This window comes from Alligator mississippiensis, chromosome 13 (genome assembly GCF_030867095.1).
Source record: "Alligator mississippiensis isolate rAllMis1 chromosome 13, rAllMis1, whole genome shotgun sequence".
NCBI lineage: Eukaryota > Metazoa > Chordata > Crocodylia > Alligatoridae > Alligator > Alligator mississippiensis.
This window is the reverse complement of record NC_081836.1, coordinates 2,877,476-2,897,826: the sequence shown is the minus strand read 5'-3', so window position 1 is coordinate 2,897,826 and position 20,351 is coordinate 2,877,476. Positions and strand designations below refer to the sequence as shown.

The 20,351-nt window shown below is 51.7% G+C and overlaps 1 protein-coding gene across 8 annotated transcripts in view; it reads right to left on the bottom strand.

Moving 5' to 3' along the window:
• Nucleotides 1-19,808, bottom strand: part of PLEKHM2 (pleckstrin homology and RUN domain containing M2) — a 48,359-nt gene extending 28,551 nt beyond the window's left edge. For 7 of the 8 annotated variants that reach the window (XM_019500017.2, XM_019500018.2, XM_059716869.1 and 4 more), the window contains exon 1: nt 19,661-19,807. In XM_019500017.2, coding sequence (XP_019355562.1) covers nt 19,661-19,720 — 60 coding nt within the window. In that variant the 5' untranslated portion in view covers nt 19,721-19,807. Of the gene's footprint in view, nt 1-19,660 lie in introns of all 8 variants that reach the window. The other variant, XM_014597942.3, reaches the window with a different exon arrangement.
• Nucleotides 19,809-20,351: the final 543 nt, after the last annotated feature.

Genomic DNA, 20,351 nt, shown 5'->3' with positions numbered 1-20,351 from the left:
CAGCAGCCTGGCGGGGAGGGAATCCTCCACAGAAGCATGCACTCATTTCAGAGACGCGCTGGCAATTCAGACCCTGCTGCGGAAACAGCCTGGCACCTCCTTCGAGACGTTTGCTGCTGGGCACCCTTGCCCCAGTGGTCGACGATATGTTGGGTTCCCATTAGAGACAGGCTTGCGGGGAAGAGGGTATAAACTGCAACATGCTGACATGGTTCGCAGCTCACTAAACCAGTTCTAAATTATGAAAACCACAGCTCAGCATGCCATTCCTGCCTCTGCCACTGACTCACTGCATGGCCTTGGGCAACTCACCTCCCCACCCTGTTTCAATTTCCCAATCTATAAAATGGAAACGAGCCCACCCGCAGCACAGGCTCCATTTGCATTTATAAGACGATGCTCAGAGACTGAAAGGAACTAGCTGAAGATGAAGTGGCATCACTACTGGCCATAAATCAAATCCAATTTAGCTATGCTTGCATAACTACTAGCTAAATGACTAGTGGATCCAATAGGGCAATGTTAACATCTAGAGCCTAAACCACTAGAGTTAAGATCATGACTAGTTTTTAGTTCCTCTTAACAAGCCTAGATGGTGCAACACACATTATATCCATTGCGCTCAGAAGCGCTGGCGTTATGAGGCCCTCAAAGAAAGGTAAGACCAGGGAGAAGCAGCTCTTCTTTTCTGCTGTGGGCAGATGTTAGACATTTTGATATCTGCTCTCGCAGGTACAAGCTCAGGCACGTCTCACCCCATGGGGACTCGCCGATTAGATCTCAGACAGCGCTATATGGAATTGGGTTCGTAAAGAAACCACCATTTCCATCAAATCAGACAGAACAGCCTGAAAACGCATCATTAGTGTTTCTCACCCCGCTCGTGTCCAGCCCGAAGCAGTAAGAAAGGCAGGGTCGGGCAGCACTTCGCTGGGACGGGAGCACAGACGGGCAGATGCTACGGGAAGCAGTGCTCTGCCCCAGCCACAGCAGCCCAGCAGTAGCTCCCCGACCTCGCTCCTCAGAGGGGACCTGAGAGGCCTTCTCATTCACTTCTCACAATTCAATTATTTTCCTACCTTTGCCAAAATACTGAGCAGAAACACTAGAAACCCCCTCTGATAGAAATCCTAATGCCTTTGCACACTGACTTGTCAGTTTGGCACAAGCTCTTACACAAGTTCTCCACTCATTCTCCACCAAGCCTTGCTGTAATCCTAGTCGGAGGCTCCACAATGCCTATGCTGGGTAGCAAGGGAACATACGATTTACACAACAATGGCCCGGTAATTAAATGACGCAGTAGGTCTTTGCGAGCCTCCATTAGCAATAATGCACCTGTAAAACCGCCCCGCAAGGAACGCCAAGCTTAGTGGCACCCCGGCCATCTCTCACTCATTTCACCAGCCTTGGTCTGAAGTGCTGCCAGAGAAGAAGACGACTTAAAGTTCAAAGTCCGACCAGATCACCTTGACTCGAAAACCTCAGCAAACACCCTGGCTAGGAAACTGGTTATTGGGATTAAGAGGCGTAACACTAGCCAGACTTGGGACCTGGGAAATTCCAGTGCAATCGCCTGCAAATGCTGTTTCTCCTACCGGAGCAGCCCTCTCGGAGACCCGGGTCCAGTGTCCTCAGGCTGCCCCGATGCCTGGCTCGGACTAATCGAAAGGGATCTCTTCTGCAAGGAGCTGCCTGCCGGACAAGCAGAAACCACTGGTTTTTCCCTGCAGATCACTGCTCCGACTTCAGACCCGCACTTGGAAAAGGTTCCCAGGTCAGAAAGCATCCGTACCGATCCACTCCAGTGTTCGAAACACTCACAGCTTTTGAGCTAACGATGGACATGGAAATGCCCATTATTCCGATGACCGCCTTCCTTCCACGTGGACGCAGATTTGGGGACAGATTTTGGGAGAGGCCTCAGTGCAGCCTGCTTGGTTCTCTACAAGCATCGACGCCCGCCTTTCAGACACGTAAGCAGCCTAGCTCAAACCGAGCGAAAAACGGAGGAGCTGATTTTGAAATGCCGGCCCTGACACCCTGAATCCGCAATGCAGGAATACCCTGAATTCAGAGCTTTCCAATGGCAAAAAGCATTCGTTGCTAGGCCCGATACTGCACAAGATAGCAGGCTACAAATCCATATTGCATCCTACCATCCAATTTTTTTTAGCTCTAGCCCAGGACTGAGTCTAGTGACACGCAGCTTCCCACGCAGGGCCGGATTCTGCTTCCAGTCCCACGGCTGTAAATGAGGGCTGCTCCGATCAAGCCAATGCATCTCCCGTAGACTCACAGAGCAGGACCTGGTTTTGGTGCTTTAAGGATGCTTGCGTTTGCGTGCAAGCCAGAGGCAGGAACAAACGCCAGGCTCTCCAGGCCTGATCCAGGACTCAGCTTGTAACCAAGACAAAGCCAAGGAAGAGAGAGTCCTGCCCAGGCAGGGAGTAGCTGCTCTGTTGCAAGCACATCCCACCCAGGGAGCCCAGCCCCTACACAGCAGAGAGGGACCGGTCCAGTCTAGGAGAGGGAGTGAGTCCCTGCCTGTGTCTGCACCACTGCCCCATCTAGATGGCCAGCTCCCAGGGGAAGCACACACGCCTTGCCTTCTCTGTGCCCTACACTGAGCTCTCAGAAATAAATGCAAATGCCCTTTCCCAGTCCCACCTGCATGTTTCCCAGGTGATTTGCAGGCTTTGTGATACACCCAGGTGGATCAGATGCTTTCTAATGCAGCTGTTCTCCTTTCATCTGCAACGAGCTCTCCGCGGGACCGGCTCCACAGGCACTACGGCTATTACTTATGTATAAGCCTTCTCCACTAAAACATGGATCAAAGCTTTCTGATTACATTAAAAAACAGTAAATCAGAAAGTTCTGGCTTCCTTGGAAATGTAGATGGTAAATAAGATCGATCGGGGAAGCTGTGGTTTGGAAACGAAGCCATTGGACCCCCTGGAACTAATACCCTTTATTCTTCCATCTCCTTCTCCCTTTCACACGCAGATCATACATACCCAGACTTTTGATGGAAGAAAGAGTCCTGGAAGATGATGCTATTAATAGCCTGGAGGAATGGGAAGGATCGCATAATTGTAATAATTCTCAAATAACTAAACACCTTTATCTACAGCCAGCGTTTGAAACACATTCCCACAGTGAGGAAGCTGATGAGCCAAGAATAAAATCATATGTAAAGTAATGTGGCATCTGGAAGATGCCTGATAAGTCCTACTAGTTAATACATGACAGCTCCTGGCTTTGAGGGCAGTGGAGGGAGCAGAGTATTACAGTCGGTGTCCATAGATTTAGGGCGGTAATTCTCACCAGGGTGCCAGGAGATCCTTTTAAGGGTGCCACAGGTATGCAAACACCTACATGGGATGCACAATGTAAAAAAATGTTCATATCAAAACCATTCTGCCCTGCTGCGGTCTCTGAGCTCTTTGCAGCAGAAGACTTGCTTTAGTATTTTTCCAGACTCACAAAAAAGTGAAACTTAAGAGTTGGCATTTTCTAAGGGAGGGCGCGAGTCTAAGGAGGCCGAGAGCCACTGGTTTAGAAATTAGATGCTGGCCTCCTGAACAAGTCCCACGTGTCATGGACCCAGGCCAGTCAGCTTTTAAGCTATCTGCAATCTCATCGTTATATTCTGGCTATCCCAAATACATCACAACTCCGCTGTCTTTTTTGTCTTAATGATGCTGTCCTGGGGGATCTGCCTGCCCGTGGCAGCCTTTGGAGTCAGCACAAGTTGTTTTTGTCTCACTGTTTATAAACCGGAAACACAAAATTGAAATTTGTTCCTGCAACCAAATGAGCTTCGTTTCGCTGTGCAGGTTATAATATAACGGCAGTGACACGTAAAGCTTACAGCGCACGTGACCCTCTCCACGGGCTGTTTGGATTTCAAGAATACTCCACCTCCTCCCCAGATTTAACCCCCATTTAGATACGGGTGAATTAGGACAAAGAGGATTATAATGCACATGTCTGGGGCTCATCCACATACCATGCATGGGGAGCTGGAGCCGAAGCAAAGGACTCTTGCTAGGCCCCTTCCAGGTGTTTCTAAAAGGGAGAGCATTAACACGTAGCCCTCCAGGACTGACTTGGGTTTTCTTTTTGGCCCTGCCACTGACTCAAGGAAGAGGAAGGCCCAGATGTTGAGCATCGCTGGAAAGAACTGGCTGCCTTTCACATAGCTGGCTGAAAGATCCTGCGGCAGAGTCATAACATCAGCGGGCTGGTTATCTGGAGAGGATTATGTTCATCTCGGCCTGTCTGTCCTCACCCACCCCTTACCTCCCCCGCCCTGCTTCAGCTCTCTGCAGGCAGACACCCGCCCGGCTGGCTCCCAGCTCCTGCCCGTCTCCCTCCCTGTCAGTCTGTGGGATTCCCAGTCTCAACCAGTAGACAGCTGAACTATTTCAGTATTTCCTCTTTTCTTCCCCTCCTTCCCCAAACTGTTCCTGTTTTTGTCCCTGTTCTTGCTTTCCGCAGCTGAAATCAGATCACTCTGGTCAGCAGCCTCCACCACCGCTCCGGCTGCTGCCTCGGATGTGCTGGCTCTTTACGCAGCACCATCGCTGCATCGGTGCAGCTGCTTTCGAGCCGTGATGGCCAACTATGGATTTCTCAAAGGAGCTTCTGTACCATTAGCCGCTAAGGGAATCGGCTCCAGCCCGTGCACCACAAGTTTTACTCCATTCTTTTTAACACTGGTTTACAAAGCCTCATGCCAAGTGCATCCCGCAGAGCTGTAAGGAGCCCACGGTGCTGGGATGTCGAGCATTTCAATAGGGAGCAAGGTGCCAGGGCACACTCCATCGCCTTTTAAAAAGTGCTGGTGCTTTATCTAGAAACAGGAAAAACAGTAAAACTGCACATTAATTCTTAGGAAAGTCAGTTAGATATCCCTAAAGTGTACCAACTTGCTCTGTCTACCTAGGGGAACTTTTATAATCTTTTCCCCTATGCCTGAAGAAGGGGGCTTGCGTCCAAAAGCTTGCAACTGAAGACTTTTTTTTGCAGAAATCTAGCCGGTCTAATAAAAGCTATCACCTCTGATTCCTCCCAGCTTCCTCCGGTGCACAGCCTCGCTCTGCTACCTCCCAGGCACACCTGCACCCAAGCTGCATGCATGCATGCATGCAACGAGTCTCTGCATTGTCACGTCAGGAGCTGGGTGACACACTCGTCTGACTTGCTTTTGCTGGAGGGCTCTCGGTCCCGTGACAGCACCCAGCCCTGTGAACACGCGTGCATACGCAGCGGTTCTTCGGGAGGCTGACTCAGGGACTCTGAATCATGCCAGCCTAATTACAACCTGCTGGGCTCTTGGCAATAGGGATGCAACTCAACCTCCAGGCACAAAGGTCCAGTGCAGACATGTCCAGCAGGAGAGCACTTGTGGTGAGCCTCGTGAGACAAGGAACGCAGCGGTCACTACAGCCACGCATCCAGAGAACTAGGCCCACGAATGTCAGGAGGACCGATGCATCAAGGATTGGGTGGCATTGCCAGGGTGCTCGGAAGAACGTGTTGACCCAGCGCTAACAATCAGTGAATCCTGGATCTTGTATGATGCCCCCTCTTTCACACATCCTGAGGACAAGCCCTGCATTTCCAGATCCATTTTCAACTACCAGCTCAGGGCAGAGTTCAATTCAGGATTCAGAGCCTTTGTTGCAGACATGGTCACCGGATTATTACTTATCTGGAGCTGTAGTTGCACAAGGCATTTCAGAGAGGTGGTTAAATTATTTGCTGCAAACAATTTACCATCTAAGCTAAGAAAGGCAGGGAGTGACAACACAGGGTGGGGCTCAGGAAGGATAAGACAACGATAAGCAGTCACTGATGTGGATAATAATCCACCCGCCTGCTGGAGGGATACTGCTACCCTAGAGGGATGATTGCGAAGCAGACCCAAGCACCAAGAAACAGACCCCAGCGCTGGCCGTATCACCAAATAAGTGCTGCTGCCATGCACCCAGGTGGTGACCGCACACGTTATAACACCCCTCGTCCTCGGGGGCGTCCACACGAGATGCTGGCTGCGCAGAAACCCAACAACGCTGTGCAGTAGCGAGATGGTCAACAACTGTGCTAATAACTTACTGACTTTTTAAAGTTAAAATAGGTGAAGAGAGGATTGCAAATGAAGAAATAGAGTTCAATTCCTTGAAATCATTTTAAAAGGCAGGGCTAAAGACGACCATCCTGGAATCCAGATCAGTGGCAGGAAAAGGCTTAAGGCAGAACGGCATGAGCCAGTTGTTGCAAGCCAACGCACAATATACCTCTGTGCCCGCAGTGTTTAGTCTCCAGGAGCACGAAGACACAATCAGGATGGGTCAGGCTCGTGTATCTGCATGAGCTACCATCCTTCTGGATGGTCCTGCACGTACTGGCAGAACAAGGGCAACTCCAAGCTAAAAAGCCCCAATCCTGTGAATGACCAAGTACTCTCGCCTTGTGCTAATGCCAGTGAGAGCTAAGCTGCACCGACATGCACGTGCATACACATGGTGAGGGCTACATGTTCCTGCTAGTACTAAATGGTAAATCGTTTAATATGCATTCCTTAATCCTGGGGAAGACTTGTTCCAATGGTCTAATGCAGATCAGTGAAGGTGAAATAAGGATCCCAGGCTGCCCTCTTGTCCATGCCACGATTCAACTGCAAAGCCTATCACAACTGGCTTCCAGGGGTAAAATGTGCATGTTCAACCCAACCAGGGATTGACATGAACTACTAAGGAATAGCCAGGATGAGCCTGGAGCAGAAGATTACCATTATGACCAGCCCTCTTGGCTCTGTAATGACACCAGCCCAGCCATCATCAGTGGGTCTCGGGCAGGGGCCCTCCTACGTGCACCCGAGTGTACGAAAAAAAAAGGACAAATCCAGCATATCTGGACCATCTGCACGCTGCAACATTACACCCACGCACATGCCAACACTAACAGTGCCACACCTATAGCCTGTGCACCTATTCCTATCGAATGTTAACAGCATGCCTGGTGCTGTACAGGATACTCAGTGCTGCCGCACTGCCCTCAGCATCTTTGTGCATTTTGTGTGTACCGCAGATTTACCTCCTTTGCACTTTATAAGCCTATTTAGAGGGAGAGTTTGACTAGAAAGTCTCTTTCCGCTCAGTTGTCGCTTGGTTAGAAGAACTTCTTTGGGGTGTGGTGATGACACACAGTACTAACAGCTGCAAAGTAATTCGTGTGCCCCTGGCTGTGGGCTGAACCACTCACTTCAAACACAGACCCGACCAGCTAGACAAGCTGTGAGCGTATAACGCTTTGAGAGAGTATTTTCTTTAAAGCATTATTCTGCATCCCTTTCTAGTTAGGCAGCTCTTTCCTCCCCACACACTCTTGCCAGTCCAGTTCAGCATCCTCCGGGTCCCAGCACACGGCAGACGCTCGAACGCGCTGGGTTTTCATGACATGACCCGACCTAGAAGCCAGTGCATGGCGTTGCTCCATTTGGAATGAGGTCTCAAGTCGTCTTTCAGCCAAAGCTATTTATAGACCTTCCAATGGACAAAATAAATGGTGTCCACATCTAAAAGGCATCCGTGGGATTACCAAACTGGTATTTCTCGAGTTTGTAACAAACTGCATACCGAGTTTGCAAACCAACCCTGACGCTCAGTCAGTGCAACACTGCACAACAAAAACAAGAGTGAACCCTAACTCCGACCCCGAGAAAACCCCTCAAAATCCCAGAGAATTCATGGATGCAAATTGAAACAATCGCGAACAAAGTGCAGAAGAGCCTTGTGTCTGCAAAGGGGCTTGCTTGAATGACCAAGCATTCAGAATAGATGGGAAATTTGCACTTTTATCACCTGTGCATTAGGGACAAAATCCACCATCACGCTGGAGGCAGTGGAAATCACTATGACTAACGTTGTTTGTGGACAGCTTACAGCTTAGTTGCCGTGCATTTACTTGTGCATTTCTTTTGTAATAATCCATGCAGACCCAACACCCATGCCTGGAACAGCACAGAAAGTGACCTTCCTTATGCAACCTTATATAGGCTTCGGGGATGTATAGGTGAAAATTTCATCAGCTCTAGAAAGAGCCACATCCCTGAGCTCAGGCCTTGATGGGTGCAAAGCTTTTTAGCCCACTTTACAGCTCTACTACTGCAAAGCAAAGGTTGAGTACAATTGGAAAGGCCCCTTCCCCTCTCTTCCCACTCCTCTGAGATAACCCTGAGATTCCTTGGAGATAAAGCAAGGAGCTTCTGCTCACCCCATGCTGAGAACTGGTCTTGATCCTGATGTCTTGAGAGAGATTACTCCTTGAGTACTATGGGGGCTTTTCAAAAGTCGGTGGCAAAACCAAATACCTCTGGCCAATTGTGCATCAAGGGATGAAAAACCCCTGTCCCGTAAGCGCTGTACATGTGCAGCCGAAGTGCTGAAGCATGACATGTGATTGCTGTCGTTGTCTTAATGCAGACCTGCACGTCTTAGGAATGTATTGGAATAATACAAACACACCTAGAAAGGAAAGGATGAACAAGAGGATTCATAGGGTCCGAGTCTGAGGTTGGAAGGGAGCATTGCGACCATCTAGCCCAGCGGTTCCCAACCTTTTTAAGCTGAGGACCGACAAAGCGTGGACTGGAAGTGGCTGCAAACTGGCAGTGACCGGCATACTGCGGGCAGGCGGCCGACTCTTTTTTTATACTCAGTATAAAAAAGGGTTGGCTGTCGGTCCACAGCATGGACCGGTCTGCAGTTTGCCGGTCCACGGTCACGTCCGGCCCGGCAGCCAACCTTTCCCGGCCCAGGGGTTGGGAACCCCTGATCTACCCTTCCCCCAAACCTGGAAATGTTTCCCAAACAGAAACCTGTTTCGGAAACAGAACCGGTCCTGTTTTAAAGACTGCAGGCAAGGTGAGCCGGTTCCCAAAATCAGTTTTTATTTCAAAGTTGAATCTAACTGCAAATTAGATCTTGTTGTGCCTTTTCCAGCAAGACTGAAAAGTCCTCCAGTGGCTTCTCTCTACGTGGGTACCTGAAACACAGCAACCAGTCACCTTTCCACTGTTTCTGGGATACGTTCAGTATGTCGTGTGCCTGGATTACTTCGGTGGACCTCCCGGGACCTTTCTCTATGTCCACCCCCTTCTTCCACCACCCAAGACCACAACACAGTAGTCTAGCAGTGGCCTTGCCCGTGCCGAGAACGCTGCCATGCTGCTCCCTGATGTGCCCCTGGCAAGACAAGCACTTGGATTAAGAAAGCAAACAGATATAGGGCAACTCCATGTCAACGCCCAGATCAGCTCTTGTACCTAATCACGATGTTCCTGCAGGGATTTGATTAGAAGTAAGGAAACACACGTATAAAGCCCGCTCCTGTGCCTGCAGTCCTTTGTTGAGCAATGTTTCTGTTCCACTTTACAGGATTGCAAAACAGCAGCTCCATAGCCGTGCAGCAAATGGAAGTGCAAGCTGGTACGTAACTTGAATTGCACCAGGCTTTTCTCAGTCTCCATTTTCACCCTGGCAACCCCGTGCAGAGCTGCTCCTAACCCAGCATTTGCAATACAGCGTGAAGGGCAGCAAACGAGTATTCTCCTTTGAAGTCACACCCATCGTCTCCCAACCCCTCCGAACTTCACTCCCACACATTTGCATTTTCACAGGCCTGCATTTTGCATATTGGTTTCTAGCCTACCCAGGAGAGCACACAAACACCACCAGACTCTCCCTGAGCCTGAAGAAGGGCGTTTGAGCCCAAAAGCTTGCAAAGAACAATTTTTCCAACTATTTAGTTGGTCTAATAAAAAAAATATCACATCGACCCAAAGAACCTTGCGTGCCTTTGAAGTCAATGCATTAACGCTTAGCTGGATTTGTTACTGGGGAACTAGGTTGGTGGCATATGTGAGGCATTTAGAGGATGAAAAATATTCCCCACCCTCCACCCCCCGCCCGCTCTTTCGCCCAGCAGCGTGCGGCTGGTGCGCCGAGTCTGCGCAGAGCTGACGCTCAGAGACCGCTGCGTGCTGCCCGGTGGGCTGCACTAGTGTGAAGCATTTGCAGCACGAGCTAAACCGTATATTTTAAAGCTTGTGGCTCTCAGTGAACAGCTTGCAAAGCTTCATTTACTAGCGTGAGCAAAATGACAATTAAAGAGCTGGCTCCGAAGCTTGGGGCATAACGCACAGCAAGTGATGCTGGAGCTGCACAGGGAGATGAAGCGTAAGGCTCGGGGCTCTTCTCTAGCTCTAGGAGAAGAGCTGCTATCCAAGCACTGTGCCCAGCTCCGAGGAAGGAACAGGGAACAGCAGATGAGAGCGATGGGTGCAAGCCGGGCCTGCTTGTCTTAGTCCTCCTGGGGAAAGTCCAGGCGCAGCATGCCCTGAATGAAACCTGCAGGTCAAAGAGGAGCCCCGCATCGTGCTGCTCTGAGACATCTCAGCCTATCCACCTCCTCAAAGGAGGCCTCCATTTTAGCAGAATAAAAGGTATCATCTCCGAACCAAGAGTTCCAGATTTTTGCAATTCCATTTTAACATGAATTTTCAAGGGTGTGAATGTGAGTTTTCAAGGGCAGCAACGTCGCTCTGTTCATCTCAGAGCAGAGACCAGAAGGCGTCTCTAAACTCATCCGGTAGCAATGCCAAGTTATTAACTCCTCCAGGTTTCTTTTATTGGATCACATTTCCCAGGGAAGATTGAACAGATTAGGAGATGGAGAACCTCATGCAACTCCTGCAGATCAATGCAATTAGCCAATCAATACTCCTATCTTCCAGGTCCCACGCAAATTGGCTACTCCTGGCAACACAAACAGGAAAGAAAAACACATGAAGCTTCAAGTGCTGCAACTCCTGCATAGCAAGAGGGTTAGGAACACGGTCAGGGGCTGCAGGCCACCATTTTTACGGCAAGCATCTCAAGAAGCAGCAGTCCCAACACTAAACTTCCCGTGCCCAAAACAGAGGCAATCAGCACAACTTGCCTTAAAATCAAATGTGCTGTCCAGATCATTTATGCAGATCTAGCAGCTTCTCTGATGGCCCATGACATACCTTACCACCACTTAGCAGGCTGCCACTGATGTCAAAAGAGCCTCGAGAGGGACAACACACAGCCATGATACAGCACGCCAAAATGGGAGCTTTGCCTAGATGGACCTGAAACACTGGAGCGTAGATGCTGCGTAGCTGGGAACGGCGTGGATGGAGACTCCCTTGTTTTTACACATTCAAGCTGCAGAGTGGACTCCCAGGTTTACAACATCTCAGTTTCCCTGGGTGTAGCCTTCCTCCCTCTCCTTAGTCACTGTCCCAATGAGCTCAATCCTAGTTTCATAGTAGCTAGGGTCAGGAGGGACCTGATCAGATCATCTAGCCTGACCCCCTGCCACAGGCAGGAATGAATGCTGGGTTCACAAGACCCCAGGCAGGTGATCGTCCAACCTCCTCTTGAATTTGCCCAAGGGAGGGGTGAGGACCACTTCCCTGGGAAGCTGGTTCCAGATTTTGGCCACCCTAACTGTAAAATATTGCCTTCTGATTTCCAACCTAAACCTATTCTCCATCAGCTTATGACCATTGTTCCTCGTCACCCCAGGTGGTGCTGGGGAAAAAAGGGCTCTGCCTATTTGCTGTTGATCCCCCCTGATGAGCTTGTAGGCAGCCACCAGGTCCCCCTTCAGCCTCCTCTTGCTGAGGCTGAACAGGTTCAGGTCCCTCAGTCTCTCCTCGTAGGGCCTGTCCTGCTGCCCTCTCACCAAGAGGGTGGCCCTCCTCTGACCCCTCTCCAGGCTGGCCACATCCCTCCTGAAGTGCAGTGCCCAGTACTGGACGCAGTACTCCAACTGCGGCCTGACCAATGTCGCATAGAGGGGGAGTATCACCTCTCTGGACCTTTGGATGCACGACAAGGTCTGGCTGGCCTTGCTGGCTGCGGTCTGGCATTGGCGGCTCATGTTCACCTTGGAGTCAATAATGACTCCAAGATCCCTTTCCGCCTCTGTGCTTTCAAAAGAGGAACTCCCCAGCCTGTCTGTGTGCTGTGGAGTCCTTCTCCCAAGGTGCACCACTCTGCATTTGTCTGCGTTGAACCCCATCCTATTCTCGTCTGCCCACTTCTGTAGTCTGTCTAAATCTAGTTGCAGCCTCTCTCTCCCTTCAAGTGTGTCCGCCTCGCCCCACATCTTAGTGTCATCAGCAAACTTGGACAGCGTGCTTTCCACCCCCTCGTCCAAGTTGCTGATGAAGATGTTAAACAGCGTGGGTCCAAGGACCGAGCCCTGGGGAACCCCACTGCTCACATCTCGCCAGGTTGAGTACAACCCGCCCACCACCACTCTCTGGGTGCGCCCCGTCAGCCAATTTTTTACCCATCCAATTGTGCAGGCATCAATGCCACAGTCGCCCAATTTATTGATGAGGACGGGGTGAGAGACAGTGTCAAAGGCCTTCCCCACTAAATAATCTCCCACTAAAGCTGTTTTCTTCTAAGATGTTGCGTGCACGTGAATTTCCAACGCCCAAATAATTTGTATTTTCGTTTAGGTTTGCTATTTGTGACAGCTAAATGACACTGCCGCCTGCAACTGCACTTACCAAACACTTACTGTGGCCAGGCATGAGCTAGTGCCGGTGACACCTGTTTGCAATTACAAGGCAGCAGCCTTTTCACGTGCCACTGCACACACATGTTATAAAAGAAAAGGTGAAACCTCCTCGTCTTGGCCAGCCAGGTCCAAGCAGCCTGCAAGCGGCACTATTTATCTCACGTGGAAGATCGAGACTCAGGGCCGACATATGACTGCTATGGAGAAGGATCCCAATGTTACAGAAAGAGGCACGAAAGGTCACAAGTCTTTCAGCACAAGAGAGGCACAGATTCAACGGGAAAGAAAAACAACCGGGGCTGGAAAACACACGGGGACAAGCAAACAAGCCGGTTCGCAGGGGCTACAACTGCCGTCTGCTAAAATGTTGGATTAGAAACATCTGGTGTCCATCACAATGGCTAAGATACGATGCTTTTGCAATCGTGGCTGTACTGACACGACCGTCTTTACGTGCAGCAGCAGCCTGTACCTTTTCCTTCGGTCCCAGTGCTGCTCCTGGTCCTGACGTCAAATGAATATGAAGACGAGGTAGATTTGCACCTTATCGGCTAAATCAGAGATGGACAGAATAAGCTTTCATAAGCGTTGGGCTTACTTCAGACACCACGAAGGGAAATGAATACGACACAGCCGAGGAATGCCAGGCACTTCGAGTTCAAAGGCTGCTTCTTATCCCAGGCAGTGGCCCTCCATCCTCCTGACACATTTGAAGCCTGCTGTGTCAGCTGCCTCCTGCTTAAAAGCCTTGGGAGGTGAGAGGGAGAGAGGCTCAAGGGATGCTGGCTGCCGCTCGTGGGACAAGATCCATCAGGCTGTCGTTACACTCCTGCTCGACAAGCCATCCTCTCTGCGGGGAAGGCTGTGTCGGGGGTTGGCGAAACAAGAGGTACCGTTTTGTACCGCCCGTGCAGGGGGTCGGACTCGATGATCTACTGAGGTCCCTTCCGACCCTAACATCTATGAATCTATGAATTTTCAAAGCACCCTTGCTGCTCCGTCCAGCAGCAGATGCTCACGTGAGCGCTAGGAATTTCTTTAGCCCTCAGCGCGAGATGACTTCATTGTAGCTTCTGGGAAAATTCAATCCACTTATGATTGTGAACAGTAAAGCCCGAGTACAAGTTCATCTCTGCATTAGGACGTGGCATTTGGTATCAAGAGAGAAACCTTGAAATGGCTCGTGTAAGGAATAAACCGCCATGCCTTAAGGAAGGCTGCCTTAGCAGTCTGTGTTGCACATTATTAGCAGCTCATCCTCTCAATTAAGTCATGAACCAAATTTGGGAGGCCTATGAATGCATTTGGAGGACAAATAGCAAAGAAGCTCTCAGACTGTGGGGTACCCCTGAAGGCTTTGCAGAAGGGGTGTAAATACCTGAACTCTCCTTGGGTATTTGTGACCGATTTGTAAGTCAGTACATGTGTCATCCTATCATTACAATCGTTTTTCACAAGGGATTTTGTGAAAAGGCTCAAGACCCCCTAGACTACACCTGTACAAATAGAACAGCCTCCCCATCATTTATAACAGATGTTATAGGAGGAAAAACGTGTTAGTCCTTTCCCCCTCCCCACCCTGTCTGTGCCTGGTTCCCTGCGATCGAAGACCCAAGGAAGAACGTCTCGCACTTGAAAGCTGGTCTAACTCTATCCTGATTACACGATCGAGTCCAATAACAGAGATCGCCCTAAGAAATCTTTGCCGCTTGAACGGTTCCATGCACAAAGTTTATAGCATAACTATTATTTTATATAAAGTTGTATGCAGTTTATAACATTAATATGCAGACACCTGGAAGTGCCCTTAAGGAAGGAGATGGAGACACTGATCCTTAGTTGCGTTCCAGTCTTTTTGTTCTGTTCACGGGATTGCTCTCCAAGGCGGTGCTTCTGTAGCTGTGATGGTCACTCCAGCGTAGAGGATCTCCTGGTCCCCACATTTTGCTGCGCACTCCTCGGCTGTAGCTGAGGATCGGGACCAGAGAGACGGCAGGACGCTAGCAGGCACAACCTGACATGCCAGTGAATGTACCGCAAGCGTCTCAAAGGGGAGCGGACAACGTCATGTATTCTGAAGCTACATTTACAAAAGGCAGGTGCCATGAAAAAAAGCCTTTAAAAGACTACAATGATTTTTTCCGTGAGTCAAGAGGCTTCAAGTGAAACCTTACGGATGTGGCGAAGAAATACAACCCACGCTCAACTGTCTTTCTTAACAGACCATCTCAGGGAAACGCTCAACAGCCTGGCTACCGAGGCTGGAGCGCTGTAACCGCATGCATGGAAAGGATCAGAGCTGTTGCTTTGCAGAAGTTTGCTGGACTGATCTACTTCAGCTCCAAACGTGTATTCATTCAAAAAGCTACAACAGGCCTTGGCTTAAAACCCCTTTTTAATTGTCCGCTTTGGGGTCACAGATCATGTGCTGGGCTGCTGCTGCGGCCGTTCTGGACTAATAAAAGTCAGTGTACCCGCTACCAGAAGTTGCACTGCATCTGCTAAAGGGCAAACGTATAGGAAGCACAGAGGAAGCCCCACGTGTTAAACTGCGCGTGACCCACCGTGCTATTCTGCGGCAGATCCCGGATGACCATGAGTCCTGGAAGGGACACAGAAGTTGCCCATCTCCTTAGACGTGAGGTCAGTGAAAGTCTTCCTGCAACTAAGTGAATTTGTGTGGGTGAGAAGGACCCCGGACAGCAAAAAACACCAGCAAAGGAGGGAGACGCTGCATCGCGCTCACGCCACGCTGCCCACTGGGGCAATGACCCGCTCTCAAGCTACTGCGGAGAAACGGGCTTTCCCTTTTGCTGCAGGTGGCCTCACTCGTGCTAGACCGCAAAGAGGAAACCCATTCTGAACTGCTGTCGCCTGGCTTCCCCCGAGACCTGAAGAACAACTCATCTGAGCAGCTGCGGGTAGCGGGCAGACTGCTTGTCCCAAAAGCAGGGAGAAGTTTATGGCAGGGCCAAGAGAAGGAGAGCCCGCTTCCAATGGAGGAGAGGAGCACGCACACAGAGCCCAGGAAAGCTCAACAACTTCCTCCCTGCTTTCCTCCTGGAAAAACAATGAGTCTGTAGCTATGAGAAAGGGCAAAGTCGCTTCGGGCTGGTCCTTCCTTCCCAAGGCCTGGACAGGAGAGGGAACAGGGCCTGGGGCTGCCCTCCTGCAGCTGCCCCACAACCTGCGGGCAAAGTCCCTCCAGGGCTGAACGATGAGCACAAGGAGGTGTGCCGGGTACCAGGGACAGATGTGCAGGTGCAAGATGATGAGAGTTTGGGGCGAATGGGGATGCATTAGATACGACATTCACAGGTGTGGGGCTAAGGGACACAGAACTGATCTTAGGCAGGATATAGATGGATGGGGAGGTGGGGGCACAGAATAAATCACTGGTATTTTGGGAGATGGGGGAGAAACTGGAAGCTCCCATGCACTCAAGAAGCCCGGCCTAATTGATCTCATTAGGTCCATTAGTGAGAGCTCCTGTGGCAGGGGGCCAAAATCCCGCCATCTACCATATACGTGCCAGGAGTCAGCGGTACTGCAGTTCTCACATACACACCGAGGTGAGGAAGAGGAGTTTGAAAATCAGAAGAAAAACCAGAATTCATTATTTTGGGATGGGCCAAACTTGTGATTTTCTTTTATAGTCAGCCACAATGGGCATGCCTTTGGGAATCCCTATTCTGGCTCCTAGATCAAGCCAGGCAGGTTACAAATGCCTGTGCTGCAATGGAGATTTCCGTTTCGTGCCATCCTGGCCACTGTCATCGTGAGACACAGCACTTTGCATTTCATTCACTGGTTTGAAAGTATCTAAGGTCAACAGTGTTTGTATGCAGCTGCTAAGAGAAGGATGATTGGTGGCATGTATGCAAATGTATGTATTTATCCCGTGCCTATTGCTGCACGGCACGTGCCAAGGCACCGGTCACCATAAAGCACCCAGCTAACAAGTGTACACATGACTACCCCGACCGTCGGACCAGCAACTTCCACAGCGAAGCCAGAAACCAGATGTTGCTTCTTCAAGTGCATCTACAGCAGGACCAGGACATCCACATGAGGAAGCGCGCAACATCTCTAACCGCACGTATCTGCTCTGCGTACGAACGTCTTCAGACCCCCGTGCCGATAGCCTCAGGCCTCTAACAGACCCTCATCGTTTTAGAATAAGTCACCTACAAATTGTCACACTGAGCATCATTCCTGTCTCGAGCATCCCCACAAGTAGGAACTGGGGGTTCAGCTTTGCATTGAGATGCTCGAGATGGGCAGGTGATAAAGCAGAGGGAGTGAAGGAGAACTGATGAGTCCCATCACTAAACCATCCAAGCAATTCCTGCAGATGCGTCCGTCTCCGAACATACCTCCAACAGGCAAGACAAAGCCGACAAGCTTCAGACACAAATCAACGCCTCACTCCCAATCCCTCTGAATATTTGCTTTCCGCTCTCAACAGCAGCGCGAGATCGGTGCAGAGCACACCAACAAGAAAGGCCATGTGCACAGAGCTCCTGTTCCAGCGGCAGTAAGCAGGGTCCTATCCTGAGCCTCCCCAGCTAGTCTGCAAGTCAAGGAAAACTGAGGGCACGAGGCACCTGGGTGCTGACAGCGTACCTCTCTCCAGCCCCAAATTTCTGCCTATGCCTCCCTGTGCCTGGAGCCCACTGCTGAGCCACTGCAGTCCGCAGCACACCTCTTCTGTGGATGTGGATGACGATGCAGGACCGAGTGCCTGAGCACATCCACTCTTGCCATGCCTGGCTATACAACACCAGTCTTGTTTATGCCAGAACACAATCTGCCTCGTCTACATAGCTACAACGCACGCCTGGCAGATTACTGCTCCTATGCCAGGATTTTCAGCACCCTCCTTGCCATCCCCCAGTCAGTCTTCTCTCCCTTCTCGTACATGATCTATGGCTTTTTGAACTACTTCTTTCCAATTAGATTTACTCCCTTGTTTTCCACCTACTGCCTGATGCTTTGCACATGATTCTTAATTACTCCTTGGGCCAGGCGGGTGGGGGAGGGAAAGAAAGAAATCTCCTCTGCTCTTTCCCAGCCCTTGAAAAAAATCTATGTGCCGACCTGCCACTAGTAAAGGGGAAGCTTTCTCTGGCAAGGGAGGGAGCTGCAAATACCAACTCTTGCAGAATGTATTCGATATTTCATTCTGGGGGAAAGCAAAAAGTCCTGCAGACCCAAGAGCTCGATCCTGCTGAACAGCCACCCATGAAACTCAGAAGTGAAATCCATTGAGATCAATGACATTTCCCCCGAGCAGCATCGAATTCAGGCCCTGTTTTTCTTAGCCCTTCAGACAGCATGGAGGCAGCCTGCAGCACAGAGCGCTGCTCAGATCCATTCTCCAGTGTGCAACAAAGCACAACCGACAACATTTGGTCAACTTGCACTTTTGCTAGTCAAAACCACGCAGGGAAACAGGGAAGCTCGTGGCTTTTTGGAAGACAAGCAATAGAGTCACGGCAGCTGTTGCTCCTAGACTCCACCAGCGGTTTCCCTCCCCCCTGCGCATCGCTCGTGTCCACTTCTGGATGCTCCTTTTCATCCCAGCTATTTTCTGTGAGTCCAATTTAGGAGAAACATGAAGATGAGGTCTCTTGGGTCTTACAATCAAAGGTCAAATAAAATCCTCTCGGATATGAAAAATACTTCCAAGCAGTCTGATGCAATTCAGAATGATCTGCAGTCGTCATCCACGACCGTCCAAGAAAAAGCACGGGTCGACAGAGGTTGGGACGGGGGTGATTTTTTAGCGCTGTGCCTCGGCCTTGCCAGGCTGCGCTTCCAGCAAACGGGGAATGAACGACCGGCTCGGATCTGCGACACGAGCACGGCCTCGCTCGAGTACCGCTAGTCCAGGAACCAAGCTGGGCTGGAGACTGCAAAGCCGAGCCAGACCCCCCAAGGAATTCAGGAAGCTCTGTAAAAATAGCTCCCTGGTAAATGGAGGGCAGCGCGGCCCTGATGGGAGCACAGCTCCAGCCCAGGGGCTACAGACAGGGCTGGGCCACAGCCCAAAATAGGACTCGTGCTGCTGGAGCAGGGGAAGGAGGGGATGTTTTAACCTGAGCCCGCCAACGCTGCATTTTCGCGAGGGGTTGATCCGGCTAGAAACGTCTGCCGTTGCCACTACGAGTGGCTGCGCTCCTAGCCTAGCGCGGCGAGGCTCCTGCCCTGGCCTGTGGGATTAGACGGACAGAGTAAACCGCGTGGCATTTTCAAACCACCTTTACGCACGCACAGGACCGAGCGAGCGGCGGAGACTACCTGTATGGGGAACACGCTGCAGGCAGCACCGCGGTGGGCTCGGCAGCGGACCCTTAAAAGTTACGCTAACGTGTCCGTCTTCCACGGCCGTGCAAAGCAGCACCTCCCCGGTGCAAACGCGCCGAGCGTGGACACCCCGCGAGGCCGGGGCCACGCAGCATTGCGACGGCGCTGGCTACCCAAACACCCGCCGACGTCCGGTCTCCGCTCCTCCTGGGCGGCCACAGGACCGAGACGCGCGGATAGCGGCTGTGCGCGGGGGCCATCCTCCTACACCGGACCCGACTGCGCATCCGTTACGTCCATTTAGCACCGGGAATCGCCCAGGTCGCTCTGGCGCGGCTCGGCTTCACGCGGACGGCGGGTCCGGCGCGCGGCGGCGAGTACGTGCCCTGCCCCGCGCTCCTCCAGCCGCACCTGCGCGGCCCCACGTCGAACACGGGCGCAGCAGCAGCAATCCCGCATGCGGCGCCTTCGTGCCTTCGCCCTCCCGGGTGTGTCCTGGACACCCCCGCGCACACGACGACGTCCCCTGCCCTGCACTGCACCGGGGGGACACGCCAGCACGGCCGTGTGCCCCCCACCCCCAAATTGTGCAGGGTTTCATCCCAACTCCTCCCCCCCCCCCAAGGTTGGAGGCTTCACCCCAGTATTTGCAGGGTTTGCTCCCCACCGCTCTCCCTTGCAGCCCCAGGGCCGCGCCGCGCCGCGCCGCGCCCACCTTCTTGACGGAGAGGGAGATGTTGTGCAGGATGCGGTCCTTCACCTCGCCCGGCTCCATGCCCGGCCCGGCCCGGCCCGGCCCGGCCCCGCGCGCTGGCGGCGGCGGAGACGCTCGAGCGGCCTCGTGATGGGAACTGCGCGGCCAGGAACTGAGGTCAGCGGGGAGGAGACGCCCCGCCCCGCCCCGCCCCCCCCCCGCCGGGGCCCGCCCCCCCCGCCGGCAGCCCCCGGGCCCGGGGCGGCGGGGCAACAGCCCCGTGCGACTCGCGCAAGGCTGGCAGAGGTCCAAAAATAGCGTGCAACGCAACGGCAGCGGTGCAAAAATGGTGTGCGACTCAGCTGCAGATGTGCAGTCCTGGTGTGCAACTCAGCTGCGGAGTGGAAAAACCAGTGCGCGACTCCAGCAAGGATTGCACATGTGTGCAGGTGGTGTGCAACTCAACTGTGCAGATGTGTAAATGGTGTGCGACTCGAGCAAGGCTTGCAATGTACCAAAGTAGTGTGCAAGGCTTAGAGATGTGCAAAAAAATGGTGTGCAACTCAACTGCAGATGTGCGCAAGTTGTGTGCGACTCAAGTAGGGCTTGCAGATGTGCAGAAATGGCGTGCAACTCAACTGCAGATGTGCATAGTTGTGTGCAACTCAAGCAGGGCTTGCAGATGTGCAGAAATAGTGTGCAACTCAACTGC